Source organism: Condylura cristata, unplaced genomic scaffold (genome assembly GCF_000260355.1).
Source record: "Condylura cristata isolate star-nosed mole 26May11 unplaced genomic scaffold, ConCri1.0 scaffold00012, whole genome shotgun sequence".
NCBI lineage: Eukaryota > Metazoa > Chordata > Mammalia > Eulipotyphla > Talpidae > Condylura > Condylura cristata.
Window position 1 is genome coordinate 9,512,114 of NW_004567113.1, and position 19,793 is coordinate 9,531,906.

Genomic DNA, 19,793 nt, shown 5'->3' on the forward strand with positions numbered 1-19,793 from the left:
GCAATTGAAATTTTTTATTTAAATAAATAAATAAGTGGGCCCTCTCTGGTGATGCACTGGGTTAAAGCTCAGCACTTCAAAGCTAGTTCAGCACACTTCAGCACAAGTTCAATCCCTGGCCAGGGAGGTGACCCATATGGTGTAGCAGACCTCTTCTGTCTCACCTGCTGCTCCCCTGAGCAGTGTACTTCGTCCATTTGCCTGTTTGCTTCCCATTCTGTCTTAGGGGAAGCCTCTCACCGCCCCTGCACCTCTGGCCCAGTTCTGTATAGATAAATAAAATAAATCTTTTAAAAAAAATAAATAATTGTCCAGGTTATCAAATAATATTTCAAGTGATGTTGAGAAGAACCAAATACCAGCAAAATCAAAGTTCAGCTGTCCCTTGAGAAGGTAATGATAGTATTGATCTGTACGACATCTGCAGCTTTTATGATACTGAACTTATAGAGAGCTAAATTGTCATCATCATTTTTCTAATAAACTGATTCTTTGTGCCAAGAAGTAATTATGATTTTAGTGACCTCATCTCCCTACCACATCTTTGACACTGCACAGTTTATCAGCTTCCTATCAGCTTTAAGAGAAGAGTATTTTCCCAATGACCACTCAGAAAAACAATTTTTTCCATGCTTGTCTTTCCTAGGTTTGTGGTACTGACAATCAAACCTATGCTAGCTCTTGTCACCTGTTTGCTACTAAATGCAGGTTGGAGGGGACTAAAAAGGGACACCAATTGCAGCTGGATTATTTTGGAGCCTGCAAATGTAAGAATTCATCATTACTGCCAACCATGGTTGCTGTGAGCATTTGGGTTACTTGATGCCTATATGAGTTTTGTGTGTGTGTGTGTGTGTCTGTACTTACAGATGCAAATAGGACAAAGTGAATATAGTTCTGAACTTTGACTACATATTAACTGGGAGGCTTAAAAAATAAGAAGACTGGGCCCTCCCTGGTGACACAATGGGTTAGGACGCAGCACTACAAGCTAGCTGCAGCCGCTTCAGTATGAGTTTGATCCCCAACCCCAAAGGTGATCCACATGGTGTGGCAGATCTCTCCTGATCTGCCCACTGCTCTCCTCAGCAGTGTATTTCCTCAATCTGCCTGTTCTGCTCTCCACTCTGTCTCTAGTGAATCCTCTCATGGCCCCTCACCTCTGCCTTGTACCCCAGTTTCTCTATGAATAAATAAATATTAAAAAGATATATTTATTAAAAAAAAATAAGAAGACTTCCCAGACTTTAAAGATAAAAGATTTTCATTTAACTTAACTGGGTTGGAATTTGGCATTTTTTCCATTTGTTTTTGAAGTAATCTAGACAAACCTAATGTAGTTAGGGCTCAAAACCTCTACGATAATATCATCCATTTAATAAATGAGTCACTGGAATTTTGCTAAATTATTTTGTTCTCTTCCCAATTTAAGTTAAGCCTCGTCCAAGAAGTTTTATGACAACACATTCTTCCAGAAGCTTTTTTTTAAATTGTCTTCCTTCCCCAGGCTATTCTCAATTGTGCTTGGAAATCCTCACCACTAAGTGAGTCTCACATTAGCAGCATTCACTAATATTTCTGGCTTTCTCCCTCCAATATGAGTGGATTAAACCTCTCAATGCCCTTGACATTAGGCGTGGTTGCAAGAATTGTTTTGTCCAGTGGAATTTGAGCAAAATTCACCCATAGGAGATCTGTGCAGGTGCATTTAAGAATTTATGTATATGCTTCTCCATGTCCCCTTCCCCAGCGTTGAGATAGTTGGGTTTTCGTTCATCTAGAAAATCAGAGATGAACAGAACTCTCCTGCCAACTGGTATTGAGCTTCTATCAGGACCAAAACTAAACTCTCATTTCTTTAAAACACTGAGATTCCACAGTATTTGTTACCACAGTATAAACTAGCTTGCCCCTTTACCTCTTTGCCCCTAGTAAATAGCTCATATGTCCTCTAAATCCCAACTCTCCGATTCTATAGAAGTGGTTCTCAGTCCAGGCTGTACATCAAATTTATTTTGGGAGCTTTAAAATTCCCTGATGGCCAGACTCCACCCCAGGCCAATCAAATCACAAAATGTTTTGAGTGGCAGCTGGCATCTGGTATGTGTTTAAAACACCCCAGGCAACCTGCTGTGCTAGGACTAGGGCCACTGTTGTTAAAATGGGACATTGAGGGTCTCAGTCACCGCATGCTGTTGGGCCTGACGTTATGAGGACTTGTCATTGCACAGGAGTAACACCCAAATGTTATAAACCTTTTTACTTTCTGCTTGGAACAGCTATTCCTGCTTGTACAGACTTTGAAGTAACTCAGTTTCCTCTAAGGATGAGGGACTGGCTCAAGAATATCCTCATGCAGCTATATGAGCCTAACCCTGAACACCCTGGATACCTAAATGAGAAGCAGAGAAATAAAGTAAGTTATCCATGGTTCAGCTACCTGTGTCTACAGGGCCTGAAAAAAATACGTGTCAGGGTAGAGTGAGGGACTTATCTGCCCTGCAGGTCAGCTTGCTCCCTGCTCCCAGTTAGCCCACAGAAATGGACAGAATAGCAGAGGTCACGATTTCTGCCACAAGTTTGGCGAGGGGAGAGTGACCAAATCACCCCTTTCCTGTGCAAAGGTGAGTGGGCATTGGATAGAAATATTTGGAGGATTAAGGATGGAGCAGACCAGTGGGGGAAGTGATTGGGGCAAGTTGGGCTTTTCACAAACTATTCAACAACTTTGCTGAGGTCAGTTTTGTCTTTTTCATTGAAGGCATTCCATAGTTCTAAGGAATTGGATGAGTATTACTTGATTAAAAGATCAAAAAAGGGGTCCTCCCTGGTGGTGCAGTGGGTTAAAGCTCAGTGCTAAGAAGCTAAAGCCACTTCAGCATGAGTTCGAACCCCGCTCACCCCGGAGGTGACCCACATGGCGCCACAGGCCTCTCCTGACCCTCCCACTACTCCCCTTAGCAGTGTACTCCCTTGATCTGCCTGTTCTGCTCCCCACTCTGTCTCTGGTGAATCCTCTCGCCGCCCCTACACTTCTGGCCTGTACCCCAGTTCTGTACGCATAAGTAAATAAATCTTTAAAAAAAAGATCAAAAGACTTAAATGTCTTTTAAAAAGTTGTTTTTTTTTTAAATGTTAGCTGTTATGCTGTGTAGAAATAAGAAATGTCAGCTGTTATTCTGCATAGTGTTAAGTGGAAAGCACTTCATTTGGTCTCCTTAACAAGTGATATTTCCATTATACTTGTCTGATTCTGATGATCCCTCTTTCTAATTCTAGGTCAAGAAAATTTACCTGGATGAAAAGAGACTGTTGGCTGGGGACCATTCCATCGATCTTCTCTTAAGGGACTTTAAGAAAAACTACCACATGTATGTGTATCCTGTGCACTGGCAGTTCAGCGAACTTGACCAGCACCCAGTGGACAGGTAGAAACCCTTTACTTTCACATAACTACAGCATCCAGCTAACAGAATATCTAGTTATCTACACAAAGGAAGTCTAAGCAAATCGAGGAAATTTCCTAGTTCCACTTTAGAATGCAAGTGTAGTTAATACAGACACAAAACTCCTTTGAAAATCATAGAACATGGTGATGCAACAGTGCCCAGGAGTATATGGTAGAGCCTTGCCTCCAGCACAGATTCCTTCAACTCTCGCACATTTTTTTCTTTTCCTTTTTTTTTTTAAAGATTTATTTATTTATTCATACAGAACTGGGGTACAGGCCAGAGATGCGGAGGGTGAGAGGATTCACCAGAGACAGAGTGAGGAGCAGAACAGGCAGATCGACAAAGTACACTGCTGAGGGGAGCAGCGGGCGGGTCAGGAGAGGTCTGCCGCGCCATGTGGTCACCTCTGGGCAAGCGGGGATCGAACTCATGGGGAAGTGGCTTAAGCTTCTTAGTGCAGTGCTTTAACCCGCTGCGCCACCAGGGAGGGCCTCTTTTCCATTTTTTGCAAAAAAAACTTCAGTAGAAAAGAACAATAGGATTCATGTGCAATAGAAGAGAGAAAATATAGTTAAAATAGTTTTCCCTGCCCTCTCTGGTGGTACAGTGGGTAAGGACACATCACTGCAAGCTAGCCACAGCCACTTCAGTGAAAGTTCGATCCCCGGTCCAGAGGTGACCCACATGGCACAGCAGACCTCTCCTGACCTGCCCACTGCTCCCCTCAGCAGTGTACTTAATTGATTTGCCTATTCTGCTCCCCACTCTGACTCTGGTGAATCCTCTCACCGCCCCTACACCTCTGGCTTGTACCCCAGTTCCGTATGCATTAATAAATTAAATCTTTTTAAAAAATAGTTTTCCCATGAAACACCCAAAGTTACACATCCCCTTGGAGGTAAATGCCCAGCCAAATGAGGTTCCCCAAAGCAGGAGCCCTGAGGAGTTAGCTTACCACAAGTTAAGGCACCCTACGGTGGGGACATATAAGTAAGAGACAGAAGGAGGTCAAGCTAGTCTAGAAGGAAAAGAACAAAACCAAACACAAGCCAGGTTAAAAACTGCCATTGTCACCCTTCCCACTGGTCTCTCAACCACATATCTTTCAGGTATTTCCTTCCATGTCCCCCACGTCCCTGGTGCAAATCTTTTCTCATTCTTGACCCTAAATTTCCAAGATAAAAACTGACTGGCCCAACTCGGGGCAAGTACCTACATATGGAACAATTGGGTATGACCAGTAGGGTAAGAACCAGGTTGTACAAACACGATGCTGGAGTGTACTCCTAGAAACTAAGGGTGAAGGGAGGGCATTTCCCAGGGGAAAAGGAAGGCTTGTGAACTGACATTGCAGTTCCTGTACCCACAAACAATGAAGTTTTTAACTTCATTTGCAACTTTTCCATGCATGTACTACACATCTGGCCAACTCAGCACTCTTGTGGAAGAAAATGGCATTGGTCATCCAGAGAGTTCATTTCCTCCGTGGTTCACCGGCTGTCACTTCTCTCCTCGCAGAGTCCTGACCCATTCGGAGCTGGCTCCTCTCCGAGCCTCTCTGGTGCCCATGGAACACTGCATAACCCGCTTCTTTGAAGAGTGTGATCCCAACAAGGATAAACATATCACCCTGAAGGAGTGGGGCCACTGCTTTGGAATTAAAGAAGGTAAATGCATCGGCAGCCAGGAGGAAGGGGTGACCTCTCCTCCAGATGAGCCCTGAGTCCCCGTGGGGAGGTCTGCCATGCTCCCCCGTGTAACTTGAGGCAGAAAGGGGGCAGCCTCCCAGTGAGAGGAGACCCTCAGCATTGTCCCTGCACTTATTTATTATTTTCTTTATGATACTCTCTTGTCAAAGGTAACAAGGGTGAATATTTAGGGGGTAACTGCGCTGAGGTCTCAGCATTCGGCTAAGATGAGAAAAATGATGTGACTCCAGAAAGCAGTGCCAAATCCCTAACAGCTACTCTTCTGAAGAAGGAATTTATAAAAAGGATTGTACATCCTTTTTAAATCTGGGTATTGAGTCAGACCTTTTATAAAAAAATTAATTTGTTTATTGCGATAACAATGGTTTACAACATTGTATTCTAGAAGTGTAATCTCTCCCCCTTCAAGTGTTACACTCTCTATCAAGACCCCTGCCACCCCTCACCACAGTCTACCATGCTCCCTCCTAACTTTGTTCTTGCTCCTCCCCCTCCCCCACAGTAGCTTCAGATTTACTGTCTTCCGGTTTTCCATGTGGTTGCATAGACATCCAGTGGAGTGTTTTGTTTATGTTTTGTCTATGTAGTCTATGGTCTCAATGTCTTACAACTATATCTTTTATCCATTTTGAGTTAGTTTTGGGGTATGATGGGTCAAGCACTTACAAATCACATGTGAAGAGGAAAACAGCAAGCCTGATTCTGACAATGGGATATGTCAAAAGAATCTTAGAATTTACTACCCCCACACAAAGACCAGGGCCTACATTCAAATTTGCACCCAGACATTATTTCTTTCATCCAAAAGTGACCCATTCCCACATCTTCAGTGACAATAACAAAAAAATCAAGGTTCTTTCTTTGCTCTCATAGTAAAGGAATTTAGAGATTTTTTAAAATTAGGTCATGTCTTAATGCACTTCATTTTCTTACCATAAGTGACGGTTGATATGAGCAAGTTATTCGCGATAGTAAACTCTTGAAAATGTTCAAAAAAATGAGCAATGAAAAGAGTTTGCCAAATGTGCATCAACAGTGAACATCAAATCTCTAAAGCAGAGGCTTTGTATATATGTTCACGCTATTCATGCAACATGAATATGCAGCAAAGCAATAAAGAAAAGTAAGTTCATCCCTTTTGATGTGTGGATATCAGGCAATCACACTATCACATTACCATGGTGGCCTGCATTCATCCCTGGCCAGGGAACTGACCCATATGGTGCAGCAGACCTCTCCTGTCTCACCCGCTGCTGCCCTCAGCAGTGTATTTCAATAAAAACACCTGTTCTGCTCTCCTCTTTGTCTCTGGTGAACCCTCTCACACCACCCCCACCCTAGCCTACACCCCAGTTCTTATATGCATAAATAAATAAAAATAAGTCCTTAAAAAATAATTCCCCCTAAAGAGCTAATTTCCTTAAAAGGACTTCACATTAAAAAAAATTCATGTATATGCATAACTCTTTCAAATTATATCAAAGACCTGAGAGTGTGAATCAGATTGTTATTGACAAGAGAAAGCAGAAAAGAATAGTCCTTCTACAATATTATTGTGTGTAGACCAAAGAATATATATTTTTCTAAGCATCTTATTCTGGACTGTAGTTATCTATTGCTGCACACATTTCTGAATTTAAAAACTTAAAATATCTCTCACATTTTCTAAAGATCAAGAATCTAGGAGTAGCAGAACTGGATGATTATCCTTTGGAGTCTCCTCTAAGCTCTCTCATGTGGTGGTAGGCAGACTTTAGTTCCTCACATGGAGTCCTCTCTAGAGGATTGATCACATCCTGACATCAGGTTTCCTCCAAAGTAGATGATGAGAAAGCAGGAAACTGAAGCCTCAGTGTCTTTTATAAGCTAACCTCACAGGTGATCTAGCATTACTCCTGCCATATGCTCTTGATGATAGAGGCTGACCCTGCTATAATGTAGAAGGAAACTACAGGAGTGATCATTAGGGGCCATGTTGGAAGCTGGCAACCATATACACCTGCTTAACATTGACAGGACATAACATCTCCAAATGAATGAAACCTAGTTGAAGCAAAATATAAGTTTTCAGTTGGGATTTTATTAGTACTGTAGTTCAGGAGACACAAATTCAAGAAATTCTTGAGTCATGTGCTGAATTGCCTGGATGCAATAGAGCTTATATCTACCTAGAAAAGGCTTTTCTTAGGTCAGCTATACAAATTAGGGTTAGAAGTCCACCAAGCTCTGATCATTAACCAAGTATGCAAATTAAGCCACAAGTCATTCAAATTCCTATTGGTGCAATAATATTCAAATCAGGTGAAAAGTTTGTTGATCAATGCTGGGCTGTCTGACAAGCCAGCTGTTTCAGCTCCTTCCTGGAGGTGGGTGTATCTGGATATGCCTGGGGACCTGCCTTCCAATAGCCTCCCAACTCTGGCTTTACCGAGACTTAGATAGCTCCATCTTGTTTTCTTTTTTCCTTGAACTGTTTTATAAAGCCAGACCCATATAATGACCACTTCATTTCTAACATCTGTTCAGTAAACACAGTACATAACATTCAAATATATACCTTAAAAAATGGTCAAAATTGTCCTTTCCAATCCCCATGTTAAAAAGACAAAATTCACTCAAAAACAGCTGCTCCACTCCTTCAATTCCATTAGGGAGAGGCAAAAACTTAGCTAGAGCAGGATATATTTATGTATGCCTTTTTATATGGCATGTGATTTGGAAAGAGTGACCAAGGGGCAAATTTGAGCAAAGGCCATTTATTTAAGGAAACTAGTTGACTTTACTGTTTCTTCTGAAACTTTTGGCCGCTCTTCAGATGTAGGCTCACTCTGGCTCTGTGCTGGGTGGTTGTCTGTGCAGAGTGACTAGTAAAGCCCCTAATGATTTTGTTTGTTCACTGTGGTTTTGCCATGATTACGTATTTTGAAGAAGGAAAAGAATTATCACACAGTAAGCCAATAAAGTTGATATTAAACATTCACTTAGAATAAGTAAACAGTTTTGCTTTAGGATAGAATTAGGGGGAACAAAAAATTCTCTGTTTGTAAAATATACTCTTCTTGCTGTCAGGACTCAGTCCACCACAGGAAAATAAAGTTTAGTCAGTATTTTACTGAACTTTAACTGCCTTTGATTAAATTAAATGTACTCAAACATTGCAACTTGGTCATAAATTAGGGCACATTTCTTATCTTCAGTGAGTCTCATTTTCCTTGTGTGTAAAACTGGGGATCAATTAAGAGACGAAGTCTTTGTCTTAGTGCCCATGACATATCATGTACTGACATACACTCACGTGGACCTTCAGAAAATCCTTTGAGACTAATAGTGTAAACAAGTCAGATCATGCAGGTCCCACTACGTCCGTTCAAGACATTATCCTAAGAGTACTGGAGGATCACTAACATGCTTTTAACAAGTGAGTGACTTCACTGGACTTGTATGTAAGAAAGATTCTTTTGGTTACATTGTGGAGAAGCCAGAGAACAGTTGAGAGGGTGTTATGGCAAATTCAGACAAGAGTTGATGAGGACTTAAACTACGGGAAAAACAAAAGGGAAAACATATCCAAGATATAACTTAGAATACAAACATATTAAAGATGTAAACATAGTCATGATGTATATCATATAGAAATAAGAAGATAGTGCTTGACAGGAAATAGTGGGAGTTGGGTGGTATGGGGGGTAAGGAGTAGACTGAAAGAAAAACACAACCTGGGTTCCAGACTTACGCCAGCACAGTAAGTAGATGTATCCTGTTCCACAAGAACAAAGGCAGATTTAAAGGCTATAATAAATTCCATTTTGGACATGCTGAATGTTTAAGTATTAGGGAGACAATGTACAGTTGATAATTGAATATATGGGTTTCTTACATACAACTCCAGTGAAGTCACTCCCCTGTTTAAAGCACTTTAGTGATCCTCCAGTATTCTTAGGACAGTGTCTTGAACGGACATAGTGGGACCTGCACTTGATTTTCAAGACAATTTTGGCATTAAAATGCTTTTTGTGAGGAATGATAAACATACAGAAAGTAATTGACTCCAAGAAAGGGAATGAATTTCCCAGGGAAAATATGTTAAGTTATATGGAAAAGTGTCTAGGGATGAACACTAAGGAACAACACACCAGATGATGGGGATGAGAAGGAGTTCATTATGGAGAACCCAAAGTCTCCTGAAAAGGAAGGGAGAAAACAGGGTAGTGCCATGCCACAGGGGGTGTTTCAAAGGAGGAAGTGGTGGACAAGTACCAAGTACTGCTGAGATGTCAAGCCAAAGACTGAGAATATGCTGGGTGCCTTAGTAAGAACACCGGTAGGATGGTAGCAATGGAAGCCAGCATTCTAGCTTGAGTAAGGAGATGAGAAATGGTTAAAAAAAAAAGTAAGTATTTGAAGACAGGAAAGGGAAAGGATATAAAGTTGAGGAAAGCATTTTGACATTAAAGAAATTTAAGAACTCATTCATTTGTTCATTTGTTCATTAAGATTCTTCTTAAAAAAAAACAAACGATTCTTCTCAAAGGTCACTAGAGTACTAGGGAGGATCTAGGGCTAGATATGCAGCACATTTAGACACTGATGGGAATGGCCTGGGAAGAAAGGAAAAGAGGAGAATAGAACAATTAAAAGAAGAGGTTAAAAAGGGGGAGAAAGTTGAAATCAGGAGAGACATAGTTTCAGGGTAGAGGCAGAAGATCAGCTTTAAGTTCAACAGTACAGACATCTCTCATCTGAAACAACAAAAAGTATGAGAGTGAATATAAATAAACTTCTAAGTAATGAGACTATTATTCCCATTTTACAAAGGAAGCCACAGTACTCAGATATACCAAAGCCCATAATCTTTCCTCTCTTGGGGTGAAATGAAACAGGAAAAGTACTTGGTATCCCAGACAAGGTAGTAGATCAGAGTTCAAATTAATCTGCTTTCACTATTTGCTTAATGTTATTGAGTAAGACTGGGTATACCATTATAGAGGGCTATTTGTGAACAGCCTTCTTCCATAGGTGTAGCAAGAGTTTCTTTTATTATCACTTGTTTGGAAGCCTGGTTTAACTGCTACTATTGATTTCTATTGTATTTTAGCAATCCTTAAGGCACTTCTTGGGTGGTCCTTCCCCTCAACCTCCTCTATCAGTGGTTCTCATAGGAACAGCCTAATGGAGCTTTCTAAATGGATACAAACCATTTGACCCACTCCTTGGGATACTGATGTAGAAGACCAAGGCCTGAAGATAAATATTTTTAAAAATTTCACAGTGATGTTGATGCCTTCCAGGGTTGAGAATCACCATGTCCTTCCTTCTTCTCTAATCTCCCAACTCTCACATTGTTTACATTACACTCTGCCTCCTGCTAAGTATTTTGTTTTGTTTTTGTCTTTTACAGAAGACATAGATGAAAATCTCCTGTTTTAAGATTTGAAAGAACTCACCTGTCATCTTCCTGACTACTTCTGAAATATATGCAGCTATGATACCCTGTAGATTTAGCAAAATGTTTGCATGTCTCAGAAGACAATGAGAGTAAACTGCTTGATAACAGTAGATACACCAGGCATTTAACATTAACTCTGGAAATAAAAGTTATAAATTAAGTAAGGTCAATATAGACAAAATACTGTATGCTATTTGTGAACAGCAGTTTAACTTATCACTCTGCATCCATTTATGACATACTAATTATAAAACTTGAAAAACTGATATGTTCATTCTATCAATAAAATCATATACACACCAAGAATATGAAACAATGCTCTTTCATTGTTAATGTGTATTATTTTCAATATCTTAATAAACAACCATAAAATCCATGTTTATTGAACTTATTCAATGTTTATTTCAACAATTACATGTGAAAGACCAGCCAAAGACTCACACTACATAGCAAATTATAATTGTGCTTCCGAGATCCCACTACTTAACAACAACAAAGTAACTTGGTTGGAGAAATGCTTCCAGTGGGAAACAAATATTCAGGTGTTCAAGTATTTGCGAATGTCCTCTGTCAAAAGTTTAAACAAAAAACTGAACTCAAGTGCTCTTTCCCAAATTCAATTAAAATGAGGATGACTATGCCATGCTTGCTACAAAGATTCTAGTTTTGGGTAGCTGTGCACAAGTGTTAGGGAAGAGAGGAGTCCTGCAAAATGTCTACACTTCTCATATCCTCCAAATAAAGGTAATATAAATATAACACAGATAGTAGAGTTTTAACATGTTTTGATACCAACACAGAGATAAATTACTGTTCTCAGCTGATAGCAAGAAAATGTGTCATAAGAAAAAAGTGTATGCTTACAATTGTGTTCTTCTTTCAAATTTACTGTTATCAAAGTTAGTCAGCAAAAAATATGACACCATAATAGAATTGACAACCTCTAATTCAAGGCAATAAAAGAAACTCACCAACTTTATTCTACTTACAAAATTTGAAGGAAAATTAAATGGTCTTATATACAGCGTTTTCTTACATGAAATAAAAGCTGTTCATACAATTGTTTTTGGTTATTTTTTTCAAAGACTCAGAATTCTGTTGTTACTATTGTTGTTCAGAGCCTTATCTGTAATGATCACTTAAAGAATGTATCCCTTGGAATTTTATCTAAAATATTCCTACAAAAGAATTTGGTTTTGAATCAGGTTAATATCTGATTAATATTTCACTCATTACAGCTTTCTTTAGCATGAGTTACTTGTTCCTAACCAGACCAAATAACACAATGTAATTTCTAAATACAAAAGTTCAATTTAGTTAATTAATACCTACTTATTATATATTTTTTAAACTATGGAAGTAATTTTAGAAATAATTCCCAATTTGATTTTTTTATGTAGCTGCAAGAAAATATGAAAGTCTTAACTAATTAAAAACCAAGTTTCTAATTTTAAATTTGTTAGGGATAAGGAAATTATATTTGAAAATATTAGATTTAAATTACCATTTTAAATATTTTAAATGTTTTGGAATAATGAAAGGTGACTTTAATGCTAAAGACACTGTGTTTGACACAAGTGTTTGCTAAAAATGCTTAATTTAAAAGTAATTTTCACTTTGAAATAAAAAAAAATATTTAATGGACAGCATCAACTTTTATTTAAATTTTAGAGCCTTAAATTCCCTGTCAGTTAAGATTTCATGTATATTGCTGCCTGGATGACTTGTTGTAGAAGCACATTAATATTTTTGCTGGTCACAATTTTTAATTATGGGTTGTGTATGATACAGACATTCTCTAATCCCAGTCAGAGATGAAATTATTTTCTCAATATTTCTATAAGCCTATCTCTGTGTAATTAAGATATTTATAAGTTGAAGTTTCTAGGCTGCAATCAACTATTCAGTTTAGCTTTGAATTTGGTGACTCATAGTGCCTCTGACCACACAGGCATTAGCAGCTCGGCTTATATACTGGTGGGCAGAGGCATTCTAGGCACTTCCACAGCTACTTGAATCTATTGCTCGGAGGACACTGGAAGCAAAGGTAATTGAAAAGATACAGTATGATTTGGACTGATTCTATTACATGCAGTAAAAGAATGTAAGATATTCTTGTGTTGGACACCTTGATGGTTTCTAGTAGGGTCACTTGTAAAAGGAAAAAAAAATCAAGACTTGAATCCATAAGATTGAATCCAGAAGGAGAAACATGAAAAAGGTGGTTAAGTGGGAAAATTGGCTCTATTCAAGCAAAGTAAAATCATTATGAAGATAAACTGGTTGAGTTTCAAATGCATGTAAAATAATAGCTGGTGGTACATATGTGTTATGTAACATATACGATATGACTTGCTTCCAGTGGTGGGGATGAATATTACCAAGAATGTGATCATGTTAATTTTCTTCCACAATTCAATTCCAGAATAGGGATTTACTTTGAAATTCACAAGGTAAGTTAATTTGAATGATATATGACTTAGAAGACTTAAAAGATTTGTTCCTGGAATCGCGGCACATTAATTTGCTTGGTTGAATCTGCTCAGACTGAATTTATTCTCTACCATTATACCTTATAAGATTATCCCATATCAATCCCTCCTGAGAAATTATAATAGCCATAGTAGCATCCAAACCATAGAAACCTTGGTAAACGTCATGGCAGTGGAAGCTCAACATGGATTTACTAGTATATCACATGAGAAATCTCACTTAAATCTGCTGTGCTACATCCCCACTAGGTAACATAGAATGATCCTGGTGTTTGAAGGTTTGCAAGTAGAGATCATCACCCATTTAAATAACTTCAGGGAGCACAGCAGATAATAGTTTGAACTACAAGATGGTAAGAAGAGTATGACCCAGAAAGGCACATCTTGTTAAAGGCACTCAAAAGTTTTAAAAGCATGGTTCTGGGAATACAAAACCTGAAATCTAGGGCAGAATTTAGCCTTAAAATTGGTAACTATGGAAATGAGGTGTTGGACACTATTTCAAAACTCTCACCGGTCATTTTACAACAGCCATAGTATTTAGGAAAAAAACAAACTGATCTCCTAACCCTTCGATTTTAGGCTTCTCCTCCAGAATGAAATTCTTCATGTTGGCTGGCCTTCTGGGCACTGCCATTGCCTTGCCCATCCCCGTGAGTACTGACTGCTCCTCTTGTGTGGACTCCACAGTCTTATAGTGTTTCTGCGCTGCATCATTTACCTCTTCTCATTTCCACAAGAGGAAAGCATTGTCCAGGAAAGTCATTAAAACTAGGAATTCACTAATCTCCCTCAGCCAAAGGTCTTCCCAAAACAAATTCTCACTCCATAAAATGAGTGATAAGAAGTACCTCAAAGGATGATAAACTGTATCAAAAGTACTCAGGAGCCCCAGTTGAAACAAAAGCTCTCAAGTATACCTAGTAATCCCGTACAAGTATTCCACAGTGACCTACGGCTTAATTATGCAGTTTCAATTGAGTTCCAGTTCCCGTTCCCTCACCCCAAGCTATTTCATTCGATAATAGCCATGTCTCCACATCTATGTAAATGAGAACTGAGTCTAGTCTGGTTATTACAGTTTGAATTTCCAGGGTACCCAGGAGGCAAGAAGTGGAACAAGTTATCTCAAAGATGTGAGAGAGCTTTCAAAATTTATGTTTAAAAAAACAAAATTTTAATTTACTCTTCCACACTCCCTTCACTTCAAACTTAACAATGCTAAGATCTAAACAGGTAATACTGCTTGAACAAAGGACAAGACATGCAATATCTTAACTAATTTCAAGAAATTAAAACAAATTTTTTTGCAAATAAGTTTAAAGATAAAAAGTATGCGACTAACTCAACAAAATTAAGTCAATTTTTATTAGATATTCAACATTTGTTTCAGAAGTGAAACTATACTACTAACAGGTATAACGTGCAATAATGACTTGTTAACTATAATAGAAACTCTCTGTAAAAAATAACATATTGCATTGTATTGCTTAACCTTCTTTCCTGTTGTTGCTGTTACTGTTTTACAAGTTTGAGCAATCTGGAGGGAGTTCCAGTGAACAGGTAAACTCCTAGTTGTATTTTCAAAAGACGTGTTTATCACTTTAAACGTTTGCAACTACCTAGGACTAATGCCATGTTTCTTTTATCAGCGATTTAACTTTTACCCACCACAAGGACCATCGTTTTTTCCTCAGATCCTATTTCCTCCACCTCCACCACTGCCCCCAGTAAGCATGGGCTTGGGTAATTTCAAAAGGCAAAAAGTATGTATTATTTGAAAGGTGGTTATGAAAGTTTCCAAATTTTGATAGAGAAATGAGGTTTTTAGAGGTGGCCATAATCATGTATCCATAGGTGATGGTAGAATGTAATGGGAGCTAGCAAATTTCCCTCCAAATCTCAATGACTTATTTCATTGTTTCTCTATATTTAGCTTCAAAAAGTTGTCCATACTTCACTGAGAGCCTAGTCATTCTTCATGAGGAGAATATTCGTACAGTACTCATTCATTTCATTTTTTAAAATCACCTTATTGCTTTCTTTAGCTAAAAAAAAAACATTTCAGCTCTCATAGCTTTTTCTCACAGGTCATTCATTGTAGTGTTCCTGTTGGACTCTCCTAGTATCTATACTCTTATAACATTATCTAGTAAGGGTCAGAATAATGCTGAATACCTAATAGAATTGCCCTCATTCTACATTTATCACTTTTGCTGGTACAGAAAGCATTCATTCAGTTAACAGTTACTGAGTATCTACTATATAGTATAGTCTACTGAGAATGCTAGAAATAGAAAAAGTGTAAGTTCAGAACCTAATGAGATTCAGAAATGGAAAAATGATATAAATTTGATGACTGCTTTTAAATGCAAATACAAAGCCAAATAAACCATGGGTTACAGATTTCATCCCCAGAAAGAATAGGATCTGAATGAGAGTATGAAAGATGAGGGGGGGATGGGGTACTCCAGGCAACAGGAACAGAAAGTGCATGGCATGAATCTGAGGAGAAGGCAATTTAGGGAAAGAATGACCAGTATGAGGCTGCATTACAAGTTGGAGACAGATTAAATTTGTACAGTATCTAAGCAATGTTTTGAAAAGCTCACACACATCTTAAAATAGCATCTTGCTTAACTCCTTGTGGGATCAACCATATTTTTAAAATATAAATACAATTTTGAATAGTTTTACTTATACTTAAACATCATTCCCTTTATTTCTGTTTATGTCAACATTAAATTGGCTTTTGAAAACTTGTCACTAAAATCACAGTCCTCAATGGAACATTCTTTAAAGTATTTACATGACCCAATTAAATCCTAGCCAATAAATTTCTAAGTACTTGCTTTTATAATTAGTTGCTATTCCTTTGGTTCTAGTGAGGGCTAAGTACATTGTTTTCCCATTGTTTGGGCTGAAATCAGGTTGATTTGTTTTAAATTAATGCAAGCCTTCTCTCCTTTAAACAACACAAAATTCTGATGTTTTCCTTTATAATTAAAATTTGGGTACCTCTGTTTAAAATTATGTAAATTTATGTGGATAAAAAGAATCATTAATTTTGAACTGGAAAGCTTACCTTCCACCAGATGACAAAGTAGTATTAAAAATCAGGTGATCGGGCCCTCCTGGTGGCTCAGTGGGTTAAAGCACAGCACTGGTAAGCTAAAGCCACCTCCTCAAGAGTTCAATCCCCGCCCCAAGAGGTGACCACATGGCGAGGCAGACCTCTCCTGACCCGCCCGCTGCTCCCCTCAGCAGTGTACTTCGTCGATCTGCCTGTTCTGCTCCCCACTCTGTCTCTGGTGAATCCTCTCACCCTCCGCATCTCTGGCCTGTACCCTAGTTCCATATGAATAAATAAATCTTAAAAAAAAAAAAAATTCAGGTGATCAATGAAACCCTGCTATAGAGAAACACTGGTTTGCAAGAACTATCAACATATAAAACAAATTCCTGGATTGTGGTTTAACAAATTAGCAAAATAAGCATCCATCATGATTGAAAAAAAAATTAATATATACTAGAATCTAATCTCCACAGTGCACAAGATAGGCTCCCTGAGAGTACAAATTGCTCAATAAATCCTGGCTGGGTGTGTGGGTGAGTGAGTGGCTGAATGGATGAGTGGATGGATGAAAAAGTGAATGATTGAACGAGGGAAAAAGCCAAACAAAGCATCCAAATTTTGTTTTCTCACAATTCACATTTTCTCTTCTTTATAGATTCCAATTCCTATTCCTTTTCCTATTCCTTATGATCCAAATCAGGTAATTATATTACACTTCCCTTAAGAAAGTATTTAACTGAACACAAAACAAAAATCTGAAAATTCTTTAGACTTAATTGGAGAGGAATTAATGGTTAATATTCTCTATGAGGAATAGTTATATTTTGTATACATGTACTAAACTAAGATCTAAAAATTTTCCTTCATAATGTGGAGGAAACTTTGCAGAGCAGGAGGGAAAAGTAATTAAATAACCTGGGAATGCAAGATCTGCTGTGCCATTTACCTTGGAGTAACCACTATCTCTTCTGACCCTTACTTTCTTCTAGAATATAAAATAATGAAAATGGATAACATATAAAGTCTATTTCACCCCTAAGATAGTATGCTTACATCTGCCAATAATGAGGGAAATGCATCCTGATTAAAATGTAACCTGTCCTAAAATTTCAAAACTAAATTTAAGTATATAATCATGGTTTAAAAGGGTTACATCACTTTTACTTTTGACAGAATTTTACTGAATGACTAATAATCACATGCTGTAAAACTGACCTAGTAACAGAGTTATGTATTATAATTCCAAAAATTTTAATACTCCTATTACTACTATAGGAAATATTAAAAGTTTCTTTAAAAAAAGTGATCCCAAAACATAAGTCTTTTATCCAAACTAGTAAGTATAAGTTTAAATGACCCAAGAAACATTTGGAGCCCACTTAAGAAAATGTGAATTGTTTCTGGAGATAGTAAGGTTGAAAAGGTTGGGGTGAAGGGGATGTGGGGGAATAGGTATTCATGAATCCTGGATCTTAACGACATAATTTTAGAAATAATAGAGATTCTAAAAAGCATGTTTTTATTAACCAAGCTAATTCAAAGTATGCAACATGAACAGACATAAGATGTTGAATTACAATTCCTTGTGTTTCTTTTTCTAGGTCTTGACAATTAATGACCTTATAGCGGTAAGTATAATAGTGACTGTTAATCTATAGTTTATATGCAACAGCCTATATAAGATGAACCAGCTCATATGAAAATTACTGGCTTATTAGTCAAATAAATTTAGAAACAAAGCAGTTAAATTCAAAGCCAAAAATAATCCTTAATGCATGTGAACAGTTTTGCCTTCATCTACTCAATTCATCCAAATTACAAATCAACAAAAAAACTTTTATCATTGATGAGGGTGAAAGTAACAAGTCAAAACACTTAAGGTTACAGGAAATTATTGCTGATGAAATAGGTTTGGCTATACCTTCTCTAATGAAGCATTAACATAAACACTTAACACAATAAAGATGATCATATCTAAAACCCAAGAGAATTTTACAAAATTGCACATAATTCAAAATTAATGAAGTCCTTTATGGATATGTTGATAAGAACCTCAATTTATGAAAACACTGAAATGTACTTGGAGCTATAAAGGATTAACACTAAAAAAACTTTTCATAAACTTTTTTGAAATCAAAGGTACATCTCACATATATTTAATCTAGAATCTCATATGTCTTTAAAATGTTTAACTTAAATGTACTATTTTGGTGGTAGTATCTTAGAATCGAGGATGTACAGAATTTCCTACAAATGTCAGTTACAAAATCTGTGTGCCTGAATAAACGTTTTCAGGTTCTTCGTAAGACCTATTTAAAATTGGGGATCACCACTAAACAAAACTAAGTACCTACATTTTTTATGTTCAAATAGCTGGTGTTAACAATCCACTCTATTCAAATGATATTTTAGTTCATTTCCAAATGGCAAGTCATAAAATTTTCAGCATACCTCCAACTAAAAATGTTTTAGGAAACTTCCTTCAATGATTAACTACTAATGATCACAAAATTAGTAACTTCATCTTTAAATCAACATATGGCCAAAAGTGTTGGCCTGTGTCTGGAAAGCCTAGATTCTAATGTCATCTTTACAATTAAAATAACCATGTGAAGTGGGGTAAAATGTATGAACTTTCCACTAAATTAATCTCTAAGTCACCTCTGAGTGACTCCATTGATTCATGTTCATTCAACTTACCAAATCTCAATATTTAATACCTATTTTTTAATACCTATTTGTACTTTTTTTTTTTTTTTGAGAAAAACTAGGGTGTGGGGAGTGAGAGGATTCACCAAAGACAGAGTGGGGAGCAAAACAGGAGGATTTACTGAAATATACAGCTAAAGGAAACAGCAGGTGAGACAAGAGAGGTCTGCTGTGCCATAAGTGGTTCAGCCACCTGGCTGGGCATCGATCTCAGGCCCAGCAGTGACAGCATTGAGACTTAGCCCATAGGCCATCAGGGAGACCTATAATGTATTTCTCAGAACTTTTCAAAGTGTTATTGCTCATATCCATCTTGGAAAGGATGACCAAATAATTTATAGAACTGTCACATCTACATGATGATGCTTTTTTTCTCTTAGTGATCATGGTAAAGGAGTAGGAAAAGAGCTCCTAAGAGAATAAACACGACTGCAGAACATTTTTCTTGTCTAAGAACTGCCCGTGGTACAGGGTTTCACTTACATATTCTTGAATATGCTCTAGAATGGACAACTCTACAAATAAACGGTTGGCCTTCTTGGTAAGAGTGGCCAGTTTCCTCAGCAAGCTGCAAGTCCTTTAAGTCAGAAGGACCAACAAACTGCTGTGTAAGCAAACCCTCCAAATAAAGTATTCATAGTTGCACTAAAATTTTGGTTCAAGTACCATTCACTGTGTAATGTGCATCATTTAAGAAAGACAATACTTCTTAAGAAGTATGCAGTGAGTTTCTGAACCATTCACATCAATTTTCTGTCTTTTGGACATATTGAAGTTAACAGGGAAGTATTTCTATGAATTAAGGGATTTAAATCTAGATATTATGTATTCATTTAGAACTCTTCTATCATGTAAATAGCAATAAAATGGAATTAAATTTTTAATAAAAACCAAGATTTTCATGTAGAG

The 19,793-nt window shown here is 37.5% G+C and overlaps 1 protein-coding gene across 2 annotated transcripts in view; it reads left to right on the forward strand.

Annotated features, from left to right (window-relative positions):
• The window catches only part of SPARCL1 (SPARC-like 1 (hevin)), a 51,774-nt gene extending 40,791 nt beyond the window's left edge, over nucleotides 1-10,983 (forward strand). For both annotated transcript variants that reach the window (XM_004681137.2, XM_012724216.1), the window contains exons 7-11: nucleotides 647-767; nucleotides 2,280-2,416; nucleotides 3,280-3,428; nucleotides 4,971-5,119; nucleotides 10,560-10,983. In XM_004681137.2, coding sequence (XP_004681194.1) covers nucleotides 647-767; nucleotides 2,280-2,416; nucleotides 3,280-3,428; nucleotides 4,971-5,119; nucleotides 10,560-10,588 — 585 coding nt within the window. In that variant the 3' untranslated portion in view covers nucleotides 10,589-10,983. The remainder of the gene's footprint in view (nucleotides 1-646; nucleotides 768-2,279; nucleotides 2,417-3,279; nucleotides 3,429-4,970; nucleotides 5,120-10,559) is intronic.
• Nucleotides 10,984-19,793: the final 8,810 nt, after the last annotated feature.